General features: G+C 46.0%; 1 protein-coding gene across 2 annotated transcripts in view; it reads left to right on the top strand.

The window, feature by feature from the left end:
- The window catches only part of CLIC5 (chloride intracellular channel 5), a 278,748-nt gene that overhangs the window by 163,295 nt on the left and 87,848 nt on the right, over positions 1-27,605 (top strand). For both annotated transcript variants that reach the window (XM_063915215.1, XM_063915216.1), the window contains exons 2-3: positions 20,937-21,046; positions 26,977-27,102. In XM_063915215.1, the coding sequence (XP_063771285.1) occupies positions 20,937-21,046; positions 26,977-27,102 (236 nt within the window). The remainder of the gene's footprint in view (positions 1-20,936; positions 21,047-26,976; positions 27,103-27,605) is intronic.

Raw genomic sequence — 27,605 nt, 5'->3', positions numbered from 1 at the left:
CTAAGCCGTAGGCGAGACGCTCAAGCGTCACGTTCGCTCACGGCCCAGTGATCACAGGACACGTTATTGGTTATGTCTAGGGGAATGATTCGCTGTAGCGTAGCCTACGCTCGAGACCACGAGGAGGTCACCAGCGATGCAGACGCTCACAACACTATACCTTTATGATAAAACCTTATACCAATGTAATACACTGAATACCTTAATGTGAGTACAGGGTGTAAGTGCAACCTTGTGTAACCTGACTAACTACAAAGCTGCTTGAGCGTCACCGACGCTCAAGTGAACACTTAACACTATAGAAAATACACAGATACTGGTTTAGGTTCCAAAGCCTATTAACTGTATTATATCTAATATACTTGTAAAAAGGGGATAACAGTACAAATGATACACTACAATATAACAGAGACTTCCTAACCACAGAACTAAACAATAAATACAAAAGGACAATACTACTCTGACCTAAATGAAATACAATACAATACTATCTAATACAATACAATACTAGCCTAGTCTAGGGGAGATATGAGAGAACAGAACAGAGAGAGAGAGAGAGAGAGATGAGAGAGAGAGAGATGAGATGAGAGAAATTGGCTCACAGAAAGACAATGATAACGGAGAGAAACTTACGCACAAAGGGTATGATCGCCTGCGCCTCGATATCCAGCTCCCGGCTATCAGCAGATAACCGTTGATGAGAGAGTGAGAGCTGGATGTGGTCGGCCTGCCTATTTATGCCCCACACACAATGCAATCTCCTGGTCCTACAATCCCATTGTCCATTGGCCGAAGGAATTCGGCCCTGTATCATAACAAAAGGTCATAGGGTGATTCATACAGGTGGGCTGTGACGATTTCCAACAGCTCAGGTGGGTGGGAAACTGGGTTTCCCGCCGCATACCTGAGTATGTGTAATTATTAGAAATGGACATAAACTTCTTATGTTCATAACTATTCGCACGAGCGATTAATACGCTCCAAACCAACACCGGAATATTGCTAATTAAATACTCTTCCGATGGGTACCAAACACTGCTGTATGATTCCTGTTAGACCCTTCGTACGATATAAAGAGGGATTCCTCAGCTCTGGGACATTGTATTTTAACCAAACTTTCAGAATCTATCAAAGGGACCATGATCTATAAACTACATTAATTGTGAACATTTGTAACGAATGAGTCGCACGCTACGACTACATAAACTCTACCGTAAATACGCATACCGCGCCTGCGAGTGCACGTTATTGCGGGTATGCGAATCCACGGGAGAGCGCATGCACGCGCAGCGCGGACCAGTGTGCGGTGCAAATATGGCAACGTGCATTGAGACATTTTTCTGACTTTGACAGTCCACCCTTTGGCAGTCAATAATAACTGCCACAAAACATTTAAGGAGAAAAATGTAAGTCAGGGGTTAATTGATTTCCATGGTTGGGTAGGGGAGGAGAGAGGAGAAGGTGTGAAGAGGGTATGACCTAGTGAGATAGCAGAAGCATGTGTGTATGAATCCATGTTTGGGGGGTCATGTATCATCGTGCCGTACGTGTTGTAAATCAAGCTTCGAGGTATTGCGAAGTATACATTTGAATTCCTTCTTATCCTGTGGCACAGGTCTGTGGATGGGCTGTCAAACTTTACCGAGCTCATTTCGGATTTTGAACAAAATGGGGAGCACATTTTAGTTGATGATACATGAATGGGGGAGGTATGTGGTTGCTGATATCTGTGCCTGTATTCCCTATCGTCTATGTGTGTCGTTACCTGAGGGTTGTAGAGATGAAGATAAAGAACACTTACGAAAAATGCAATGATATTCTATGTCAGGGAAATGTACATCTGTCGTCGAAGTTGTGTTCGGTATCTGTTGAGAGTCGTCTTCTTTGCGCTGTTTTGCTCCTTAGGCATGAGCAACAAGCTTTGTCAGTGCCATCAGATTTACAAAAATGTTGGGCTAGCGTGAGTTTAAAAATACTAGGGAAACTGGGGATCCATGGAAAAGTTCATCAAGTGTCCATATTTAAAGTTGTCAAATCTTCTTCTTTGGTCAATCCGTTGTCTGTATACATCTCGTCTCGTCAGCTTCCTCGTCCAAGGGGGTCTTTGTATCTTGGAGAAAAGCAGAAAAACAGGTGAAAGAAACGGACCGTATAATCGCATTTTCATCACATCCTGGTTTCTATCATTGGGTCATAAATCAAATCCAGGTTAATTACAGTTTCCTCACTCCTCAAGCTCATCACTTTTGTACTTTGTTTGCACCTCATTAAAGCCTGCCCGCATCTAAATATCAATCCAATCGATATAACGACACCCAAGATACATAGTAGAAACTTTCCAACATCCATTATGACTCCTTGAGCCCAGTCTCCTAAACCGGAGAACCAATTTCGCGGGTTCAACCATGACACCCAACCAGTCAGCTCATTACCTACAGCAGCAAGGGTGAGATTGTGTTTTCGACGAAATTCCCACTTCAATTGGAGAATATCGTCCATCTTTTGGTCTATGACCTCTACCGGATCCTCGGTGCTATTTGTGATATACGTGCAACACTTTATGCCGTACTGTGTTGCCAATGTAACACAATATCCGCCTGTTACTGCTGTAAGATAATTAAGAACCATCCTATGCTGAACTAGTTCTGTTTTATAAGCTTGAAGTTCTCTTCCAGTGTATCTAAACGTGTCATCATACATTTCAGTGATATTATCTAACAAATTGGCGAGTGCGGAAATGTATTTATAATTCATCACTCCCCGAGCGGTACGAGTGAAATCTAACGCTACCAGAACCTGAATCCCGGTGGATTCATGGATAAGATCAGAGGCCGGATGCTCTAACCTTTCTGACAGTTGTCTTTTAACCCGGTGCTCGTAGTGAGTGTGAGTATAAGGAGCTTGGGCACCACGGTGTATGTCCTTCATTTTGTCATGTGTAACAGTCATCACTTCAGGCAATACTTTTCCAATATAACACAATCCTTCAGAGTTTGGGGCAAGCCACTTGTACGCCTTTCTCCCGCATATGAAATATGCATCATCGGGGAGAACATAAGGGACGGAGAAGGACATGACCATGTTACAAACCTTCCAGGTGAAATCTCCTGACCCTAATTCTTCCAACTGCTTAATGCACGTATCGGTTTGTACGATATGTGCACAGTATCCTGGTGATACCTCTCCAACTCTAGTAATCCTATTTCCTAAGGTTTATCGATACCGGAAAGATTTTCCTCTACTGGCTATGTGGCGTACGAGCTCTGTATCTGTAGGCATTCTATCTGCTCTGTGTGAAAAGGTCATGGTAAGGTTGCTCCATGACACTTCCCAATTTCCCGGTTTTCTGGGATTGGAGATGTTAAAACATAAGAGGGACCTATCCACATGGTATTGGTGGAGCTTCAAACTAGGAGGGCTGGAGATGTTAAACCTCCGGTCCACCGGTCTCCCACCACTTAGCTCAAGTACCTCCCCTAACGTTAAAGGAAATGGTACTAGCCCTGATTTGCTGTGACCCTGAGGTACTTGAGAGCATACCCAACAATCTGTTTGGTTTAACACGTTACCCACTAAGGAGTGATAGTCACTCAATGGATGCCGGTCTATATGGATATTAAAACTAGATTGGCATTTCTTTATGCATTCATCTTCAACCAGATTATCACAGAGCCTACAGATACAATTTTCTTCAGCTAACAATCCATCACAATTTCTTCTATCGGATCGTTTTCTGATACTCGCCTTTGCTTGTTGGTTTGGTTGATCTTGGAAAACTACGCCTCCATCATCATAATCGGAACCCATTCCAGAACCTCTTTCGACCTCTATGGTACTCTCGCCGGAACAGACTGCTCTGGTCAACATCATGGTTAACATCAAAATCCGGATCACAGTCTCTTGGGGCAAGTCCATCTTTGAGGAGGAAATAGAGAAGAATGAGAAGGGGGAAAAAGAAATTTTAAGGGAGAGGGGCTGGGAAGTGGAGAAAAACAATAAAAGGGAGAGGGGAGTCGACAGCTGCTTTCGATTTTCAAGGCTCAGGTGCCGCCTCAATCCTCCTGGAACAGACACTCCAGTGATACAACCTCTACCGTCTGTTCCTTATCGCGGGACTTCTCTGGATCAGCAACCTTTTTGCAGTGGGATGAATGGACCCAAGTCTCTCTCTCAGCAACCTTCAATGCTGTGGTGCTAGTCAATAAGACCTGGTATGGTCCTTCCCATCTATCAATAAGACAACCTGAGCGTAGAAAATTTCGTATCATTACATAATCCCCAGGTTCAATGTCATGACAATTACTATCTGGTAAATCAGGAATCACCAACTTCAGACTATCATTTTGATTCCTCAACTGTTTACTCATGTTAATCAAGTACTTTACAGTTACTTCATTGTTACATTTCAAATCATCCTGAGGGTTAATCATGACATGCGGTTGTCGACCAAACAAGATTTCAAAAGGAGACAGATTAAGAGGGGACCTGGGAGTGGTTCTGATGCTATACAAAACAATGGGTAAAGCTTCTGGCCACGTCAATCCTGTCTCTGCCATTACTTTACTCAATTTATTTTTAATAGTGCTGTTCACTCTTTCGACCTTCGCACTCGCCTGTGGACGGTACGGAGTGTGCAGCTTACTATCAATTCCCATCAACTTACACATTCCTTGAAAGACATCACCTGTAAAATGGGTACCCCTATCACTTTCAATGATTCTAGGGATACCATATCTACATACAAATTCCTGCACAATTTTCTTAGCTGTAAACATAGCGGTATTTGTAGCTGCTGGAAAAGCCTCGACCCAATTCGAGAAAACATCTATACAGACAAGTACATATTTCAAATTTCGACATGGGGGTAATTGAATGAAGTCAATTTGTATTACCTGGAAAGGGCCGCCGGCAGGTGGGATATGGGATGGTTCTGTAGGTATTGCTTTTCCAACATTCTTTCTCAGACAGGTAAGGCATGACATTGCTCTTTTACTCGCATGAGAGGAGAATCCTGGGGCGCACCAGTATGCTCTTACCAATTTGCACATCCCCTCCTTGCCTAGATGAGTCAGCCCGTGAGCTGCTTCAGCCAGACATGGAAGGTATGCCCTGGGGGCCACTGGTTTACCATGTCCATCCGTCCAGAGCCCTGAGGACTCCTGGCCATATCCCTTTGCCTTCCAGACTGCTCTTTCCTGTGTGGAACACAGATTCTGCATCTCACACAACTTCTGTGTGTTGATGGTATTAAATACCATCAACTGTGTGGTGTCTGTCCGTGTGGGGGTAGCAGCTGCAAGCTTTGCGGCTTCGTCTGCTCGGCTGTTACCAAGGGATACTGGGTCTTGGCTATATGTATGTGCTTTACATTTGATAACAGCCACTCTGTCGGGTTCCTGTATCGCTGTTAGAAGCCTTTTTATGTGAGCTGCATGCGCTATCGGTGTACCAGCTGCCGTCATGAAATTTCTGAGCCGCCATAGGGCTCCGAAATCATGGACTACCCCGAACGCGTATCTGGAATCGGTGTAGATATTGGCTGACTTACCCTTAGCCAATTCACATGCTCTGGTTAGGGCGACCAGTTCAGCAACCTGGGCTGAGTGAGGTGGGCCTAGCGGTTCCGCTTCTATGGTGTCTTGGTCATCTACGACTGCGTATCCAGTACACAAGTCTCCCGAGTCTGACTGTCTGTGACAACTACCATCCGTGTAGAACGTGAGTTCTGCATCTTCCAGTGGATTGTCACTGATGTCAGGCCTTGCGGTAAAATTTTGGGTCAAATATTCCATACAATCATGTGTATCTTCCTTTGCATTAAATCCTCCTTCCCCATCACTCTCACCTTCCACCCTTTGTGTCTGACCAGGCACACCTGGGAGAAATGTTGCAGGATTTAATGCGCTGCATCTCCTTATGGTGATGTTTACGGGGGCCATTAATGCCAATTCCCATCTTGTAAACCTTGCAGATGAGACGTGTCTGGTTTGGGCAGAATTCAATAAGGCAGATACCGCATGCGGTGTATGGATTGTGAGGTTGTGGCCTAGCACGACATCTTCGCTTTTTGTCACTAGCAATGCTATCGCCGCAACGCTACGCAAGCATGTGGGGAGGGATCGCGCTACCGTATCTAGCTGGGCGCTGTAGTATGCAATTGGCCTGCTGGCATCACCGTGTTTTTGTGTTAGTACACCTGCTGCGCACCCAGCACTTTCTGTTCCGTATAGTTCAAAGGGTTTCCCATAGTCTGGCATACCTAGTGCTGGTGCCTGCGTTAGGCACTGTTTGAGTCTCTCAAATGCTGTTTCAGATTCGTCTGTATGCGAAATCCGATCAGGTTTGTTTGAAGAGACCATTTCCTGCAAAGGTAGCGCCAATATGGAAAACCCTGGGATCCAATTACGGCAATACCCACACATTCCTAAAAACGTCCTGATCTGTTGCTGGGTTTGTGGCAGTGTCATGTCTCTAATGGCTTGGATTCTATCAGCGGTCAGGTGTCTCAGTCCTTGTGTTAGACAGTGTCCCAAATATTTTACCTTAGTTTGGCATAATTGTAACTTGTCTTTGGAAACCTTGTGACCTGTGTCTGAAAGATGAAACAGGAGCTGTTTCGTATCCTTCAGAGATGCTTCCAGTGAATCTGAACACAGTAATAAATCGTCCACATACTGTATCAATACTGATCCACTGTCTGGTTGGAAAGACTGTAAACAATCATGCAAAGCCTGAGAAAATATACTTGGACTATCTATGAAACCTTGGGGTAACCGAGTCCACGTGTATTGGACTCCTCTGTATGTGAATGCAAACAAATATTGGCTGTCAGGGTGCAGAGGTACCGAAAAGAAAGCGGAGCAGAGGTCAATAACAGTGAAAAATTTGGCAGTGGGAGGAATTTGCATTAGGATGACAGCTGGATTAGGCACTACGGGGAACTGACTCTCAACTATTTTGTTAATCCCCCTTAGATCCTGCACTAGCCTGTAACCCCTCCCCCCACTCTTTTTAACAGGGAAGATGGGACTATTTGCGGTGCTGGACGTTCTTACTAGAATGCCCTGTTGTAGCAAGCGCTCTATTACGGGAAAAACTCCTAGCTCCACCTCTGGCTTCAGAGGATACTGTGGGATTTTTGGAGCTATCCTACCATCTTTTACTTGCACAACTACTGGAGCTACGTTTGCCATTAATCCAGTGTCCTGTCCATCTTTTGTCCAAAGTGACTCTGGTATCTGAGATATCATCTCTTCTACTTGGGATGGATTCCTATTTGTCATAATGGAATGTGACATTAATTTTGATGGGGAGTCTAACATGTCTCGTACTTCCTGAGCGTGATTCTCAGGAATGTCCAAGAATACACCTTCAGGGGTACAATAAATGACGCAACCCATTTTACATAGTAAGTCTCTTCCCAGGAGATTAGTTGGTGCAGATGCAGCCAGCAAAAAGGAATGCTTGGTATGCAAAGGCCCTATTGTAATCTCGGCTGGTTTGCTAACAGGGTAGTGCTGGACTACTCCTGTTACTCCCATGGCTGGAATTGTCCTACCAGTGGTTCTCATGCCCACTGTCGAATTTATCACTGACTTGGCCGCCCCTGTGTCTACAAGAAAGTTTAAAGTTTTACCAGCTACATTGATTGCAATTTCTGGTTCGCTTCCAAGACTGGCAATCAACTTAACTGGGTGCAGATTACAGGTATGGCCACACCCCTATTGGGTATGCTGACCTCCCTGAATCCCGCTGGCAGCAACTACTTGTGAGGGAGTTAGCTGGGAACTACCAGAGGCATGCCAGTCTCTGTTTGGGGGATATCTTTTTGTTTCCCCTGTATGTGGCTCAAAACTCCGCCTCTGTGGACCCTGCTCCCAATGTCGTGTGTTGTGTTGTTGTCTAGGGGGTTGAAAAGATCTTTGTACATTCTTTGTTCTACATTCTCGTGCAAAGTGTCCCGGTCTGTTACAAGAAAAACATGTTATTACACTTGCCTTACCCACAGGATTCGGTGGTACATACGCAGGCTGCCTTGTGGTCAGCGCCTGTATACTTACGGACATCAACTTATCACTTTGCGATTCCCTGTGCCTAGTGATGTTTCTGTCGTGATCAATAGCAGCCTCTCTCAAGCCGGACACTGACAGACCTCGCCAGCATGGTTGCGTGGTCTGAACCCTAGTCTTTAATGTTTCCTTTAAACCATCCATCAGTACAGATACTGCTACTTCCCGATGGTTTGGGTTGGTCTTAATGTCTTCTATACCAGTGTACTTTGCCATTTCTAATAGTGCCCGGTGAAAATATTCTGTTGCCGTTTCGGACTCCTTTTGCTTAATGGAAAATATTTTATTCCATTTAACAACGGCTGGGAAATACTCTTTTAGCTGTAAATTTATCCTCTTTACATTATCCTTGTTGTACACGTCTGTAAGCGGTACATCTTTATCCAATGCACAATCAGCTAAAAACTGAGTTGCATCAACATTGGAAGGTAAACAAGCTCTTAGCAGTATCTGCCAATCCTTGTTGTTGGGTTCTACGGTGTTACCTAGATCCCTGATGTATTTTTGGCTAGCAACTAAATCCTTCCTGGGGTCAGGAAATTCGGACACTATTGTTCTTAATTCCATTCTGGAAAATGGAGTGTACATGGCAATGTTCCTTATGGGAGTGGCTCCAGACACATCTGTTTTTCCATTGGGAACTGCTATTACCCTTACAGGAGCAATTCTGACAGCCTCTTCCTGTGTAGATTCTACTGCTTGTTGTGGTACAATTGTTTCAGTGTAGTGCATGGTGCCGTACTTACCCGTTGACACGACCTCACCTATCCCTCCGCTAGGGGCTTTCACTAATCTCGTGGGTGTCGCTGTGCCTACTGTGGTCTCTGCTATGGTGGCTGCAAGAGAGAGAGCTGAAATTGTTGCTGAATCGTCTTCTTGATCACACTCCTGAGGAAGGTTCAAAACAGGGTACATCTTGCACGGGTTAATACTTGCATGAGTTATTTGGTTAACATCATTAACATTTACAGTGTTACTAAGAGTTTGTGTTTTACAACCCAGTGCGTTTCTCTCCGCAATCAACTTCTCTCCTGCAATGTATGGTGGAGGAGGAGCTGTGGCAATCAACTTCCTGACTGCCCCAGATCCTGCCGCCAGAGCCAAACCTCTCTGTATCTCACCTTCCTGGTGCCATAACTGTAAACAATCATGATGTTGAATTCGTCTCTTTGTTGATTTTACGAGACATATCCTCCTCCTTAAATTTTGTAACACTTCTGGACTAAAGCTACCTATTCTTGGGAATTTGTCCCTGTCTTGTACAGTCATTCTCTCCCATTCATCACATAAAGATTCGGTGTGAATTCCATATTTTTCACACATTACATATCGTGCCGACCCAACTGGTCGGTTCACAGAATCAACCTGAACCAGGGTTGATCGCCCCCTACCTGAACAAATGGCCCCCATAATCTGCAGGCGTTGCTTATTCCTCCTTGAATATCAAGGCTTTCAGCGAACCCTTACAAACAAACCAAGATGTCCTTGGGCAGGCCGGCGGTGGTGGTTTATCAAGTACCCCACTTACTTCTCGCCCACGTTGGCCTGTGCTGCAATCACTGTAGCCAGAGCTGCTGTACCCAACCTAGGGCCCCTGTGAACCTTTAGTTTACTGGAACATATGAGGGTTACCCGCAGGACACTTACTCTTTCCAGTAAAGTTGGGGTTGTTAGATAGTTCCTGAGTGACCAGCGAACTTCCCTTCCAAAAATAAAAAATTACACAAATCACGTCAGAATGTACAGATAGCGTTTGTGACCACTTTACTCTAATGGTATTAGGTCAGATTACTAACTACTGCACACAATAACGTGCGGTCCAATCGTTCAGTATACGAGCACTACTTGTCATGTACTGAAAGATCAATGGAATCTATGTTTCCGGCTGCGATTCCTTCAGCCAGAGCTTGTATGGCCTATATGGGTTCTGCACCAACACCCCAGGCGTTGTGCCACTGGACTTTTATAGCGGACCTTTTACCTTACGACCTCCTGGTCTTGTTACCTTATGACCTCCTGGTCTTGTTACCTTATGACCTCCTGGTCTTGTTACCTTATGGTCCGCTATACTCTAATGCTCAAATATTATTTAACCAGAGATGCCTCCCTAGCCACCGTATATGTCACTTACACGTATGTCCCTTGACGAGTACCCGGCTTTCCTTTTGGTTCCACCTTAAAGTTATATAAACTTTTGTATACAAAACACACTCACTCAACACATGTACACTTTGTTTCTATGTCTATTTCTGCGCAGAAATTGTCTTTAGGCCAAAAGTGTTACCAATTAGGAGCAGGATCTGTTAAACTAAATTTCAGATTTTCCAAAAATAGATTTGCGTTATTTACCGCGTCGCGTTATCTACCGCTGTGCGTTAATTATCGCCTTTGCGTTACTTCACTTTATCACAACTTGAGCTACGTGGGCGTAACCGGACGCTACGTTGCGTAATGTACGCTGCGTGCGTCTGCCTTTTGGATTGCGTACGCTAGTCTTTGTTAGCGACACGTGTATGCAATGCAAAGGATCCACCGTAACACAATATATTTTTTATCAATGTAAATGATCCCTGATCATCTACCGCAATCCACACTGACTGCCTTGTATCTCAGACAAACCGTGTGTTTGTTCTATACTTTAACTATCACCTCTACTATTAAATAACAGCAAATCTCTTTTTAGCACTTTCTATCAACTATAAAATTTGGCAAACAGGAATAGTGATATACGAAAAATGAAATACACAAGTGAAAAGAAATGCAGGTATGTATGCGTACGCAAGACAAAAGAAAAATAAACAGTTTTAAAAAGACACAAGCGTTTTGTTCTTACTTCCGGTTACCGGGTTCCTTCAGCACTCTTTATCTAAGCGAAGCAGACGCTTATCCCGCCAGCACTATGAGACAACCTCCCACCCTTTGCTGGAGGGATAATGTCTGCTGATCTACCTAGTGCAGATATGAGAAGGATAGGACGAGCCCGCAATTGACAATGCCAAATTCCCTTGTCGTATAAACAACCCTTTATGAAGCTAAGAACACTGTACGCTGTTTGCTTAAGAAATACCGTATGGGTACGCTATCTGCGTAACGATCGCTAAGCCGTAGGCGAGACGCTCAAGCGTCACGTTCGCTCACGGCCCAGTGATCACAGGACACGTTATTGGTTATGTCTAGGGGAATGATTCGCTGTAGCGTAGCCTACGCTCGAGACCACGAGGAGGTCACCAGCGATGCAGACGCTCACAACACTATACCTTTATGATAAAACCTTATACCAATGTAATACACTGAATACCTTAATGTGAGTACAGGGTGTAAGTGCAACCTTGTGTAACCTGACTAACTACAAAGCTGCTTGAGCGTCACCGACGCTCAAGTGAACACTTAACACTATAGAAAATACACAGATACTGGTTTAGGTTCCAAAGCCTATTAACTGTATTATATCTAATATACTTGTAAAAAGGGGATAACAGTACAAATGATACACTACAATATAACAGAGACTTCCTAACCACAGAACTAAACAATAAATACAAAAGGACAATACTACTCTGACCTAAATGAAATACAATACAATACTATCTAATACAATACAATACTAGCCTAGTCTAGGGGAGATATGAGAGAACAGAACAGAGAGAGAGAGAGAGAGAGATGAGAGAGAGAGAGATGAGATGAGAGAAATTGGCTCACAGAAAGACAATGATAACGGAGAGAAACTTACGCACAAAGGGTATGATCGCCTGCGCCTCGATATCCAGCTCCCGGCTATCAGCAGATAACCGTTGATGAGAGAGTGAGAGCTGGATGTGGTCGGCCTGCCTATTTATGCCCCACACACAATGCAATCTCCTGGTCCTACAATCCCATTGTCCATTGGCCGAAGGAATTCGGCCCTGTATCATAACAAAAGGTCATAGGGTGATTCATACAGGTGGGCTGTGACGATTTCCAACAGCTCAGGTGGGTGGGAAACTGGGTTTCCCGCCGCATACCTGAGTATGTGTAATTATTAGAAATGGACATAAACTTCTTATGTTCATAACTATTCGCACGAGCGATTAATACGCTCCAAACCAACACCGGAATATTGCTAATTAAATACTCTTCCGATGGGTACCAAACACTGCTGTATGATTCCTGTTAGACCCTTCGTACGATATAAAGAGGGATTCCTCAGCTCTGGGACATTGTATTTTAACCAAACTTTCAGAATCTATCAAAGGGACCATGATCTATAAACTACATTAATTGTGAACATTTGTAACGAATGAGTCGCACGCTACGACTACATAAACTCTACCGTAAATACGCATACCGCGCCTGCGAGTGCACGTTATTGCGGGTATGCGAATCCACGGGAGAGCGCATGCACGCGCAGCGCGGACCAGTGTGCGGTGCAAATATGGCAACGTGCATTGAGACATTTTTCTGACTTTGACAATAGAGTCTAGACTGGATGATAAATTATTGATAATGAGATGAAATCAATATAATATCACTAGTACTGCAGCCGGACAGGTACTATATATATTTATTATGTAATGACTGATGACGGACCTGCTGGACACTGTCAGGTCAGCACAGCACCGCAGACTGCTACAGTAAGCTACTATAGTAGTATGTATAAAGAAGAATGAAAAAAAAAACCACGGGTAGGTGGTATACAATATTATATATATATATATATATATATTATATACAATTATATATATATATATATATATATATATATATATTAAACTGGTGGTGATTGATTATTAAACTGGTGGTCACTTCAGGACAGGTCACGTTGCAACTTGCAACTAGTACTCCGAGGCCTAAGCAGACAATCACAAAATATATTATTATACTGGTGGTCAGTGTGGTCACAACAATGGCAGTGTGGCACTGACTCTGGCAGCAAAAGTGTGCACTGTACGTTATATGTACTCCTGAGTCCTGCTCTCAGACTCTAACTGCTCCCCACTGTCAGTGTCTCCCCCACAAGTCAGATAATACACTTAAAGTCACACTATCTAATCTATAAATATCACTTCAGCAAGTAGTATAGTAGTATACAGTAGTACTCCTCCTAATAATGCTCCCCGAAAATACTGTGTCTCTCTCTTCTCTAAACGGAGAGGACGCCAGCCACGTCCTCTCCCTATGACTCTCAATGCACGTGTGAATTATATAGAATCCGAGTCTCGCGATAGAATCCGAGCCTCGCGAGAATCCGACAGCGTGATGATGACGTTCGGGCGCGCTCGGGTTAGCCGAGCAAGGCGGGAAGATCCGAGCCTGCTCGGACCCGTGTAAAAAACCTGAAGTTCGGGCGGGTTCGGATTCAGAGGAACCGAACCCGCTCATCTCTAGATCTTATGGCAATCAATAGAAGGATTCATTACTGGCACAGCTCCCAGTATTAGGAAAGCCCTATCAGAAAAGTAGGATTGGCTTCCTGGGACTGTTGGGGTGCTTTAGGTGGATCATGATTGGTTATATGACAGATTTTCTTTTTAAAACATTTTAGCTATTGGAATTATGGGATCAGAAGATGGACAGGATCTGAGTGTGTGGGATCATCTTCAGACATTTACCACCCAATTTGGGTGGATCTCAAGTGTTTGGGACTAGTATACAGTATGTGGACAGCTAACGACTTACAAGCAAGTGGGGAGACTCACAGGTGCCTCCAGATCAGAAATACTAATTACCAGTGGTGCAAGTATGCGGGTACGCTCGGGTACGGAGTACCCGTAAGAATATGGCAGCAGGTACTCAGTACCACTTGCCACACACTTTGCACCCGTGACTGCCATTACCACAATTATAATGCGCCACAAACTAACAAGACCATGGTGCTTGGCAGCATGACAGCGCCTCCCAGGTTGTCAGGGTTACTGGGAGCGCAACGGTGATGTCATAACGCCATTTCACACTTCCTCCTCTGGCGGCTGTGGCTAACGTGAAGATATGAGCCGGATTACACTTTCCCACAGCGTCTCTTGCTGGGAGCATTAATTTCTAATATAATGTGGACACTACTATATATGTCTATTATTATGGGGTATTACTACATATTTCTATTGTAATGGACACTACTATATATTTCTATTATACCAGGGGCACTACTACACTATATATTCCTGTTAATGGAGGCATTATTATATATTGTTATTACATTGGGGGCATTACTACATATATTTATTATACTGGGGGCATTACTATATACTTCTATTATACTGGAGGTAGTACTATATATCTAGCCTTGCCTCCAGAGTGAAAAGAAAAGGGGCTTTGTAGTGTTGCCTCGCAACTAGTGTCAAGTAGCCACTCCAACTTGTGGCATGTGGCCACGCCCCTTCACAACACATGGTCACGCCCATTTTTAGCACTCAGTACCACTAAGAAAATATTTCTACTTGCACCACTGCTAATTGCATTCGGAAGTCTTACACTGTACCGACACTTGCCCAGGCTGCTTTTTGCAGATCAGTGTTATTATTTGTAGACATATTCAAAGCAGGAAGAATATGTAATAGTCCCAACGCTAGTATTAGTAGAGAGTGTGTGCAATACGCACAATGCAAATACTATGATGAAAGGTCTGTTCACTGGTTCTACATACACTGGCTCTGTTGTCCCACAGCCAGAGCATGACTGGCCATCTGAAGGAGCAACGGCCGGATGGGCCAGTGCGGCCACACAGAGAGCGGGGCCTAGCTGAGCAGCGCAGCATTCGGGCTCTCTATTCGGCCGCCCATGTGCTCTCTCTCCCTCCCTCTCACCTGTGGGATAAAGAGGAGAATGATAACGTTCCAACTTCCAACCAATCAGCTCCTAACTACCATGTTGTAGGCTGTGTTTGAAAAATGACAGGAGGGTATTTCTTCGTACTTTATCTCTCTCCAAGTTTTGATAAATCTCCTGCTGGGTGTCCAAATGGTTGTGTGTATGGGCTACTCAAGTCTTATGTGCAAAGATGAGAACTTTTACATTTCAAAGCCTCCGACATCAAAATTATATTGAGTTTAGCTGACGACACCTCAAAATAGTTTTTCGGTAAACTAATAAGCTGATAGCCTTTATAGTTCTCATGCAAGTTAGACAATGAAAGTATACTTACACATTTGCGCTTTCTGTACTCTAGCAACCCGCTGACCCCAGACCAACGTTGGGCCCTAGAACCCACCAAGTACGTTTTACCCTGACCAGGCCATTGTACAATATGCAGTACTTGACTTGAAGTTTTGTGTCCCTGTATATTACAGCAATAAGGAATTAAATATACCGTAGGCAGATATTACCATCAGTCACCCCAGTGATGTATAAGAAAGTGATTGCTAAGGTATTGACTTTGGGCCTAATTCAGACCTAATCGATGGTGCTGCAAATTACACCGGCCTGCGATCAGATAGTCGCTGCCCAGGGGGAGTGAAAATTCGCCCCGTGTAAGTGTGCAATTGCATGTGTACGCTGTGCGAAAATTCTCCTCAGTCAGCGGACAGCTGCAAAATCATTCGCACCTCACTCACCATCGAATAATTTTCCCATTCTGTACAGTGTGTGCGCATCCCAATACTTACTCCTACAGTGCGATGAGAACAGGCTGATCGGGGCCGGAGCTGGCGTCAGACACCCTCCCTGAAAATGCTTGGGATTGCCTGTATTTTTCCTGACACTCCCAGAAAATGGTCAGTTACCACCCACAAACGGCCTCTTCCTGTCAATCACCTTGTGAACGCCCATGCGATCAAAATTTTCGCACCATTCTGTTGCTGTTTGGTTACGCGCCTGCGCATTGTGGTACAGGAGTTCGATAATCGCCCGCTGTGCAAAAACACACAGAAGCGATCGGGTCTGAATCGGGCCCTTTATTTCCAGGTTCAGACCCTGGTCACGCTACTAGATAGCCTGAGCTGTTGGGGCCAAGTTCCAGAATGTTTTGCATAATACTGTATCTGCAGCGATTCTACAATGTATTTTTCTAAATATGTCCTATAGTAGAAGATACTCATCTAATTAACTAAATATAGTTACTTGTGTTTGACATTCATGTATCATACATAGGGCGGGATGTATTAATATACATCGCTGCCCCTCGCCGACCATCGCAGTGATGTTGATCGCATATGTACTAACATATGCGATCAACATTGCAATGCGGTGACGGAGGCCCCCTGCGGTACCTGTGAGGAGGTGTGCGGGGAGTCTTCGTCACCTCCCTGGGCTCTCCTTCTCCTCAGCTGCCGGGAACAAGGCAGCAGGCTGACCCCGGCGCCTCCTCCTCCCCCCTGCACCCTGAAGGACCTTCGGCTGCGTTGCTAGGGGGAGGAGGAGTATACCTTCCAGGTCCAGGCTGCCTGGAGGAAGGTATGCCGGGGAGGAGGGGGTTCGGCATCTGCGGCGGGGGGTGGCGGAGGCGGCGTGTTGCGGCAGCCGTCGATAAGAAGCCCATAGGCTTCTATAGGGTATCCCCATCCAGAGATGGCGATACCCTGGGCGTCAAGAAACCGGCGGCCGGGTCTTAGTACATTTGAAAATGCGGTAACAACCCTGAAAAAAGGTGGTTTTACCGCATTTTTCCCTTAGTACATCCTTCCCAAAGTATACAGACATGTTCCAACCTGCGAGTCTTTCTCCTTCCTCATGAAAGCCCATAAGCTCAGTTATGATAGAATTATACACTAAGCATCAGGACTCGTACATTCGGGTATTGGTAATATACCTGTTAATCACAAGGGCAGGATCTTTAGGCTTTGTTGTCATTAGAACAGAGTATTTGTGGTAGATGCCAGATGCCTTTTACTCTTGTATTACGTTGTATGTAGTGTTTGGTCTGTTCCTGACACTCGCACTCCCCTGTGCTGCCATGTTATGCAGACATCGGGAAGGGTGGGATTAGTAAATGAGCGACAGATAGGCTAAATGGGGAAAACATTACTGGGATGTCACATAGGAAAATGGGCTGAGCACTGAAGACAGATATATGACCCCTCCCTGGAATGTGTATTGATGCCCAGTACTTACTGTATATGCAGATCTACCCTGCTTACAAAGCACACATACCAAAAACACACTGATATACGTAAGTAACTATAGATTCCTATATGCACTACAATACCTACGTGACCTACAAACCCTCCATGAACTACAATAAATCCCTCCGTGCACTACAATTCCTCCATAACTTACAATCTCTCCATGCTACAATCCCTCCATGCACTACAAATCCTCCATGCACTACAATTCCTCCATAACCTACAATCTCTCCATGCTACAATCCCTCCATGCACTACAAATCATCCATGTATTACAGTCCCTCCATGCACTACAATCCCTCCATGTATTACAGTCCCTCCATGCACTACAAATCCTCCATGTATTACAGTCCCTCCAGGCACTACAGTCTCTCCATAGTACAATCCCTCCATGCACTACAAATCCTCCATGTATTACAGTCCCTCCATGCACTACAATCCCTCCAGGCACTACAGTCTCTCCATAGTACAATCCCTCCATGCACTACAAATCCTCCATGTATTACAGTCCCTCCGTGCACTACAAATCCTCCATGTATTACAGTCCCTCCATGCACTACAATCCCTCCAGGCACTACAGTCTCTCCATAGTACAATCCCTCCATGCACTACAAATCCTCCATGTACTACAGTCGGATTGCACTACAATCCCTCCATGTACTACAGTCCCTCCATGCACTACAATCCCTCCAGGCACTACAGTCTCTCCATAGTACAATCCCTCCATGCACTACAAATCCTCCATGTACTACAGTCCCTCCATGCACTACAATCCAGGGCCGTCTTTTCGTATGGGCTCAATGGGCTCTTGCCCAAGGGCCCCAGGAGTATAAAGGCCCTAGGCTGATAGTTGAGGGTCCCCTCTTTCCAGGGGTACCAGATTTTTGAAAATCGGCCTTGGGGAACTGGAGATATCCGACTTGAAAGCAGTGGTCCCCATCCAAGCCTGTTAATTGCTCTCCCCAGCCAGATATCTTGGGTTCTGACTGGCTTAGAGTTTTTCTGAGGGTATACTCCAAAAGCTGGGACTCTCCCCTTTTGGAGGACATTGGCAGCTTGTCTCTACTATACCCAGAACCAGCGATATCTGCCTTCCAGCAGCAGATTCCTGCTCCAGCTTCACACACCTGGTATGCAGTTTTATATTTGCATTGGTGAATTGCTCTGGCTACTGAGCTCTGATCCCCAAGTCCCCAATATCTCCTGAATGGTGGGACTCTAGTTTTTTTTTATCCAATTCAAAGCTAAGAAATCTAATTTCAGGAACTTGAGATATCTGCAGTCAAGCAAGCTGCCCTCCCACCAGAAAATGATGAATATTAAGCCCACTCCACTATCCACCCCTCCACTACGTATTAAACCCCCCTTACCACCCTGGAAGAAATATACCGGGGCCCCTTCATTCAGCCCAATGCCCCCTTCTACAGTTTAGCCCTATCTGTGCAGTAAAGGAGTAATTAGCAGAAATTACTGCTCCAGGTCCTATATGCTGAGCAGAAGATAGAACACCCCCTACCGCCTGCGGGACATCAAAGATGCCGCTGATCGCACCCTCAACCCCTACCGCTGGAGGATGGGTACTACAATCCCTCCAGGCACTACAGTCTCTCCATAGTACAATCCCTCCATGCACTACAAATCCTCCATGTACTACAGTCCCTCCATGCACTACAAATCCTCCATGTACTACAGTCCCTCCATGCACTACAATCCCTCCAGGCACTACAGTCTCTCCATAGTACAATCCCTCCATGCACTACAAATCCTCCATGTATTACAGGCCCTCCATGCACTACGATCCCTCCAGGCACTACAATCTCTCCATAGTACAATCCCTCCATGCACTACAATCCCTCCATGTACTACAGTCCCTCCATGCACTACAATCCCTCCAGGCACTACAGTCTCTCCATGCATTAAAGTCCCTTCATGCACTAAAATCTCTCCATGCATTACAGTCTCTCATGTATTACAATCCCTCATGTATTATAGTCCCTCCATGCACTCAGTACCAGCATGCACTACAGTCCCTGCTTGTACTACAATCCCATCAACAAGTGGAGCAATATATTACACCTGTGATTCTGTTAGACCTGGAAAACATGCACTGTGTGGGGTCCCGAGAACAGAGTTTGCGAACCTAAGCATTTACAGTCCCTCCATACATTACAGTTCCTCCATGCACTACAGTCCCTCCATGCACTACAGTCCCTCCATGTACTACAGAGCCTCCATGCACTACAGTCCCTCCATGCTATGCACTACATTCCCTCCATGCATTACAGACCCTCCATTCATTACAGTTCCTCCATGCACTACATTCCCTCCATGTACTACAGAGCTTCTATGCATTACAGTCCCTTCATGTACTACAGTCCCTCCATGCACTACAGAGCCTCCATGCATTACAGTCCCTTCATGCACTACAGTCCCTCCATGCACTACAGAGCCTCCATGCATTACATTCTCTACATGCACTACAGTCCCTCCATGCACTACAGAGCCTCCATGCACTACAGTCCCTCCATGCATTGTAGTGTCTCCATGCACTACAGTCACTCCATGCACTACAGTCACTCCATGCACTACAGTCCCTCCATGCACTACAGAGCCTCCATGCACTACAGTCCCTCCATGCATTGTAGTGTCTCCATGCACTACAGTCACTCCAAGCACTAAGTATTGTCTCAGAACAGAAAGCTTGCCATATTTCAGAATCTAGGGACACATATCTAAAATCTAAAAATGTCCCCTAACCCCCAGGGACAGTTAATGACCATTATCACTTCATGCACTGCAGAGCCTCCATGCATTACAGTTCCTCCATGCACTACATTCCCTCCATGTACTGCAGAGCTTCCATGCATTACAGTCCCTTCATGTACTACAGTCCCTCCATGTACTACATTCCCTCCATGCACTACAGAGCCTCCATGCATTACAGTCCCTTCATGCACTAGAGTCCCTCCATGCACTACAGAGCCTCCATGCATTACAGTCCCTTCATGCACTACAGTCCCTCCATGCACTACAGAGCCTCCATGCATTACAGTCCCTTCATGCACTAGTCCCTCCATGCACTACAGAGCCTCCATGCACTACAATCTCTACATGCACTACAGTTCCTCCATGCACTACAGAGCCTCCATGCACTACAGTCCCTCCATGCATTGTAGTGTCTCCATGCACTACAGTCACTCCAAGCACTAAGTATTGTCTCAGAACAGAAAGCTTGCCATATTTCAGAATCTAGGGACACATATCTAAAATCTAAAAATGTCCCCTAACCCCCAGGGACAGTTAATGACCATTATCACTTCATGCACTGCAGAGCCTCCATGCATTACAGTTCCTCCATGCACTACATTCCCTCCATGTACTGCAGAGCTTCCATGCATTACAGTCCCTTCATGCACTACAGTTCCTCCATGCACTACAGAGCCTCCATGCACTACAGTCCCTCCATGCATTGTAGTGTCTCCATGTACTACAGTCACTCCATGCACTACAGTCACTCCATGAACTACAATCCCTTCATGCACCACAGTCCCTCCATGCATTACAGTCCCTCCATGCACTACAGTCCCTCCATGCACTACAGTTCCTCCATGCACTAAGTATTGGCTCAGAACAGAAAGCTTGCCATATTTCAGAATCTAGGGACACATATCTAAAATCTAAAAATGTCCCCTAACCCCCAGGGACAGTTAATGACCATTATAACTAGTGTACAGTATATGTATTAGGAGGTAAGAATGATCATACAGAGGTAATGAGAATGTGATTATTCATACAGAGCACTGCACGGTTACTGATGGCCTCTCTTGTCTTTCAGGCTGGGAGTGATGGAGAGAGTATAGGAAACTGCCCCTTCTCTCAGCGCCTGTTCATGATCCTATGGCTGAAAGGAGTTGTCTTCAATGTAACCACAGTTGACCTGAAGAGGTAAGGATCAGCGGATGAGTTTCTGAGTAAACAGCTACACACAGGGCAGGTGCAGCTCTATGAGTGGTATGACACACGCACGCTGATGAGTCAGTAATAAATAGCCGATGATTGGGAGGGGGGATACTTATCTGTGTTTACTGCCCCAAGTCTCCTTTCTGGGGAGCAGCCACACTATGTTCACTGGGTGGAAAATGAAGCTTGGTCTGTGGCTCCAGCCTTATGGAGATTAGTTTTATGGATCTGTGTATGTGTCAGGGTCTAGCCTTATGGTGTACGGGCTCTGTGCCTAGCCTTATGGTGTACGGGCTCTGTGCCTAGCCTTATGGTGTACGGGCTCTGTGCCTAGCCTTATGGTGTACGGGCTATGTGCCTAGCCTTATGGTGTACGGGTTCTGTGCCTAGCCTTATGGTGTACGGGTTCTGTGCCTAGCCTTATGGTGTACATGCTCTGTGCCTAGCCTTATGGTGTACATGCTCTGTGCCTAGCCTTATGGTGTACAGGCTCTGTGCCTAGCCTTATGGTGTACAGGCTCTGTGCCTAGCCTTATGGTGTACGGGCTCTGTGCCTACTCTTATGGTGTACGGGCTCTGTGCCTAGCCTTATGGTGTACATGCTCTGTGCCTAGCCTTATGGTGTACATGCCCTGTGCCTAGCCTTATGGTGTACAGGCTCTGTGCCTAGCCTTATGGTGTACAGGCTCTGTGCCTAGCCTTATGGTGTACAGGCTCTGTGCCTACTCTTATGGTGTACGGGCTCTGTGCCTAGCTTTATGGTGTACGGGCTCTGTGCCTAGCTTTATGGTGTACAGGTTCTGTGCCTAGGCTTATGGTGTACAGTCTCTGTGCCTAGCCTTATGGTGTACGGGCTATGTGCCTAGCCTTATGGTGTACATGCTCTGTGCCTAGCCTTATGGTGTACGGGTTCTGTGCCTAGCCTTATGGTGTACGGGTTCTGTGCCTAGCCTTATGGTGTACGGGTTCTGTGCCTAGCCTTATGGTGTACATGCTCTGTGCCTAGCCTTATGGTGTACATGCTCTGTGCCTAGCCTTATGGTTTACAGGCTCTGTGCCTAGCCTTATGGTGTACAGGCTCTGTGCCTAGCCTTATGGTGTACAGGCTCTGTGCCTAGCCTTATGGTGTACATGCTCTGTGCCTAGCCTTATGGTGTACGGGCTCTGTGCCTACTCTTATGGTGTACGGGCTCTGTGCCTAGCTTTATGGTGTACGGGCTCTGTGCCTAGCCTTATGGTGTACATGCTCTGTGCCTAGCCTTATGGTGTACATGCTCTGTTCCTAGCCTTATGGTGTACGGGCTCTGTGCCTAGCCTTATGGTGTACATGCTCTGTGCCTAGCCTTATGGTGTACGGGCTCTGTGCCTAGCCTTATGGTGTACAGGCTCTGTGCCTAGCCTTATGGTGTACAGGCTCTGTGCCTAGCCTTATGGTGTACATGCTCTGTGCCTAGCCTTATGGTGTACATGCTCTGTGCCTAGCCTTATGGTGTACATGCTCTGTGCCTAGCCTTATGGTGTACATGCTCTGTGCCTAGCCTTATGGTGTACAGGCTCTGTGCCTAGCCTTATGGTGTACAGGCTCTGTGCCTAGCCTTATGGTGTACATGCTCTGTGCCTAGCCTTATGATGTACGGGCTCTGTGCCTATTCTTATGGTGTACGGACTCTGTGCCTATTCTTATGGTGTACGGGCTCTGTGCCTAGGGTGTACGGGTTCTGTGCCTAGCCTTATGGTGTACAGTCTCTGTGCCTAGCCTTATAGTGTACATGCTCTGTGCCTACTCTTATGGTGTACAGGCTGTGCCTAGCCTTATGGTGTACGGGCTCTGTGCCTAGCCTTATGGTGTACGGGCTCTGTGCCTAGCCTTATGGTGTACGGGCTCTGTGCCTAGCCTTATGGTGTACGGGCTCTGTGCCTAGCTTTATGGTGTACGGGCTCTGTGCCTAGCCTTATGGTGTACAGGCTCTGTGCCTAGCCTTATGGTGTCCGGGCTCTGTGCCTAGCCTTATGGTGTACAGGCTCTGTGCCTAGCCTTATGGTGTACGGGCTCTGTGCCTAGCCTTATGGTGTACGGGCTCTGTACCTAGCCTTATGGTGTACGGGCTCTGTGCCTAGGGTGTACGGGCTCTGGGCCTAGCCTTATGGTGTACGGGTTCTGCACCTAGCCTTATGGTGTACGGGTTCTGTGCCTAGCCTTATGGTGTACAGGCTCTGTGCCTAGCCTTATGGTGTACAGGCTCTGTGCCTAGCCTTATGGTGTACATGCTCTGTGCCTAGCCTTATGGTGTACATGCTCTGTGCCTAGCCTTATGGTGTACATGCTCTGTGCCTAGCCTTATGGTGTACATGCTCTGTGCCTAGCCTTATGGTGTACAGGCTCTGTGCCTAGCCTTATGGTGTACAGGCTCTGTGCCTAGCCTTATGGTGTACATGCTCTGTGCCTAGCCTTATGATGTACGGGCTCTGTGCCTATTCTTATGGTGTACGGACTCTGTGCCTATTCTTATGGTGTACGGGCTCTGTGCCTAGGGTGTACGGGTTCTGTGCCTAGCCTTATGGTGTACAGTCTCTGTGCCTAGCCTTATAGTGTACATGCTCTGTGCCTACTCTTATGGTGTACAGGCTGTGCCTAGCCTTATGGTGTACGGGCTCTGTGCCTAGCCTTATGGTGTACGGGCTCTGTGCCTAGCCTTATGGTGTACGGGCTCTGTGCCTAGCCTTATGGTGTACGGGCTCTGTGCCTAGCTTTATGGTGTACGGGCTCTGTGCCTAGCCTTATGGTGTACAGGCTCTGTGCCTAGCCTTATGGTGTCCGGGCTCTGTGCCTAGCCTTATGGTGTACAGGCTCTGTGCCTAGCCTTATGGTGTACGGGCTCTGTGCCTAGCCTTATGGTGTACGGGCTCTGTACCTAGCCTTATGGTGTACGGGCTCTGTGCCTAGGGTGTACGGGCTCTGGGCCTAGCCTTATGGTGTACGGGTTCTGCACCTAGCCTTATGGTGTACGGGTTCTGTGCCTAGCCTTATGGTGTACGGGTTCTGTGCCTAGCCTTATGGTGTACGGGTTCTGTGCCTAGCCTTATGGTGTACAGTCTCTGTGCCTAGCCTTATGGTTTACATGCTCTGTGCCTACCCTTATGGTGTACAGGCTCTGTGCCTAGCCTTATGGTGTACGGGCTCTGTGCCTAGCCTTCTGGTGTACGGGCTGTGTGCCTAGCCTTAATGTGTACGGGCTCTGTGCCTAGCCTTATGGTGTACGGGCTCTGTGCCTAGCTTTATGGTGTACGAGCTCTGTGCCTAGCCTTATGGTGTACATGCCCTGTGCCTAGCCTTGTGGTGTACAGGCTCTGTGCCTAGCCTTATGGTGTCCGGGCTCTGTGCCTAGCCTTATGGTGTCCGGGCTCTGTGCCTAGCCTTATGGTGTACGGGTTCTGTGCCTAGCCTTATGGTGTACGGGCTCTGTGCCTAGCCTTGTGGTGTACGGGCTCTGTGCCTAGCCTTGTGGTGTATGGGCTCGGTGCGTAGCCTTATGGTGTACGGGCTCTGTGTCTAGCCTTGTGGTGTACGGGCTCTGTGCCTAGCCTTGTGGTGTATGGGCTCTGTGCCTAGCCTTATGGTGTACGGGCTCTGTGCCTAGCCTTATGGTGTACGGGTACTGTGCCTAGCCTTATGGTGTACGGGCTCTGTGCCTAGCCTTATGGCGTACGGGCTCTGTGCCTAGCCTTATGGTGTACGGGTACTGTGCCTAGCCTTATGGTGTACGGGCTCTGTGCCTAGCCTTATGGCGTACGGGCTCTGTGCCTAGCCTTATGGTGTACGGGCTCTGTGCCTAGCCTTGTGGTGTACGGGCTCTGTGCCTAGCCTTGTGGTGTACGGGCTCTGTGCCTAGCCTTGTGGTGTACATGCTCTAAAGCAACATTGTATCCCCGGATCTGCTCCTGCAAATGCTCAGATCCATAACCACTGACCAACTGTGGGAAAAATATCGAAATAGCATCCACCTCTAAATCAGCCCCAGAGTTAGGGAGAGGCATGTCCAAGATTAAATAATTGTAAATGGTAATTACTGAGGGTGATATATTGATAATGATTTTGCAGAATGAAGAGGGTTATATGTTCTTCCTATTGTTCTTACTGCTCGTGGTGCAACTGTTTATGGACACATCAACCAAAACAATCAAAGGGGTCTCATAGTAGTAGTAGTAGTAATAGTAGCAGTAGCTAGTAGTAGTAATAGTAGTAGTAGTAGCTAGTAGTAGTAGTATTAGTAGTAATGGTAGCTAGTAGTATTAGTAGTAGTAGTAGTAGCAGCAGCAGCAGCAGCAGCTAGTAGTAGTAGTAGTAATAGTAGCTAGTAGTAGTAGTAATAGTAGTAGTAGTAGTAGTAGTAGTAGTAGTAATAATAGTAGTAGTAGTAGTAGTAGTAGCAGCAGCAGCTAGTAGTAGTAGTAGTAGTAATAGTTGTATTAGTAGTAACAGTAGTAGTAGCAGCAGCAGCTATTAGTAGTAGTAACAGTAGTAGTAGCAGCAGCAGCAGCAGCTAGTAGTATTAGTAATAGTAGTAGTAGTAGTAGTAGCAGCAGCAAGTAGTAGTAGCAGCTAGTAGTAGTAGTAGTAGTAGTAGTAGTAGTAGAAGTAGTAGTAGCAGCAGCAGCAAGTAGTAGTAGTAGTAGTAGTAATGGGAATAGTAGTAGTAGTAGTAGTAGCAGCAGCAGCAGTAATAGTAATAGTAGTAGTAGTAGTAGTAGTAGTAGCAGCAGCAGCAGTAATAGTAATAGTAATAGTAGTAGTAGTAGTAGTAGTAGGAGGAGGAATAGTAGTAGTAGTAGCTAGTAGTAGTAATAACAGTAGTAGTAGTAGTAGCAGCAGCAGCAGCTATTAGTAATAGTAGTAGTAGCAGCAGCAGCTAGTAGTATTAGTAATAGTAGTAGTAGTAGTAGTAGTAGCAGCAGCAAGTAGTAGTAGTAGTAGTAGTAGTAATAGTAGTAGCTATGAGTAGTAGCAGCAGCTAGTAGTAGTAGTAGTAGTAGTAGGAATAGTAGTAGTAGTAGTAGGAATAGTAGTAGTAGTAATAGTAGTAGCTAGTAGTAGTCGTAGTAGCTAGTAGTAGTAGTAGTAGTAGTAGTAGTAGTAGTAGGAATAGTAGTAGTAGTAGTAGTAGTAGTAGTAGTAGTAGTAGTAGTAGTCCTCCCTTCATCTAGAAGGAGCATATCTCCCAATGCTGGGATACTAGCAATTTGGGGGAGTCATGTGCTACATGCAAGGTGCACCAGTTATGGTGAATACAATTTGGAGGAGGGAGTTTAGGATTAAGATTATCATCTGTCTGGAATTCCCCTAAAAATTATTACTATCATTGTAGACTGTATTATTTAACATGAGAATTTGTAGGCTTACTGTTCCTTTAAACCGGTACACTAATGAATGATACAGGTTCTATGACTGGCTGACTTCAAGCCTGACAGTATGGGAAGTCTAGAAATTTGCTTCTTATAACTGCTATCTAACAAATATAAAAGTCTTTGGGGGAGATGTATCAAGACTTTTAAAAGTGGACATGTAGAGAATTTTCCCATACCAACCAGCCTCTACAGATGTAGCCACGCTCATCGCGGCGACATCTGCGCCAAACAAGCACTCTCAACACGGCTAGGCGAGCCCCAGACGTACACACATAACAAGGCGTGATCGCGGTAAGATGTAGGTACTATGAGCGGGACTACATCCGTACCTATCATTTTATAGAATGTACTTGTTAAATGCTAGCTATAAGCTGATTGGTTGCTATGGGCAACCTCTCCACTTGTCCACTCTTTAGAAGGCTGGATATATCTATCCATTAATAGAGAAAACCTTTGCAGTGATACACAATAACAATACTCGCTAGTGATGACCTTTCTGTCCGCCATTACAGAAAGCCAGCGGATCTTCACAACCTCGCCCCAGGCACTCACCCTCCCTTTCTGACGTATAACGGGGAGGTCAAGACAGACGTGAACAAGATAGAAGAGTTCCTGGAGGAGTCCCTGGCACCACCAAAGTAATGACACTAGGCATGATAAAGCTGTTAGGTGCTGTGGAGGATGGGTGTGATAGTAGCCTGGGAGGGAGGACACCGCTCATTTACTGTTATCTGGGATTGTGGGTTTGTTTTGTGTTACTTTAGCTGCTGCTGATAAAACTCTTCTGGATGGAGACTGCGGCCTCTGTAGCTAAGTGTTCCATCAGGTGTACTACTGACAGGGAACGTGGCATTAATATAATAGATGATCATTTCAGGCTTCAAGGATTGCTAAAGCCTCTACTCCTGGTTTGTAGACATTGGTCTCTTGTATCCCTTTGTTACGCATGCAGGCTACACGTCAGATGGAGAGGCATAAGTTGTAGTTGATACGCCTGCACACCCACCATTCTTGTGTGCATCATACATGGGGGGTCATTCCGAGTTGATCGTAGCTGTGCTAAATTTAGCACAGCTACGATCAGGCTCACTGACATGCGGGATAACGCCCAGCACAAGGCTAGTCCACCCCACATGTCAGT

The sequence above is a fragment of the Pseudophryne corroboree genome, chromosome 4, assembly GCF_028390025.1.
Source record: "Pseudophryne corroboree isolate aPseCor3 chromosome 4, aPseCor3.hap2, whole genome shotgun sequence".
NCBI classification, from domain to species: Eukaryota; Metazoa; Chordata; class Amphibia; order Anura; family Myobatrachidae; genus Pseudophryne; species Pseudophryne corroboree.
This window is presented reverse-complemented; position numbering and strand designations above follow the sequence as displayed.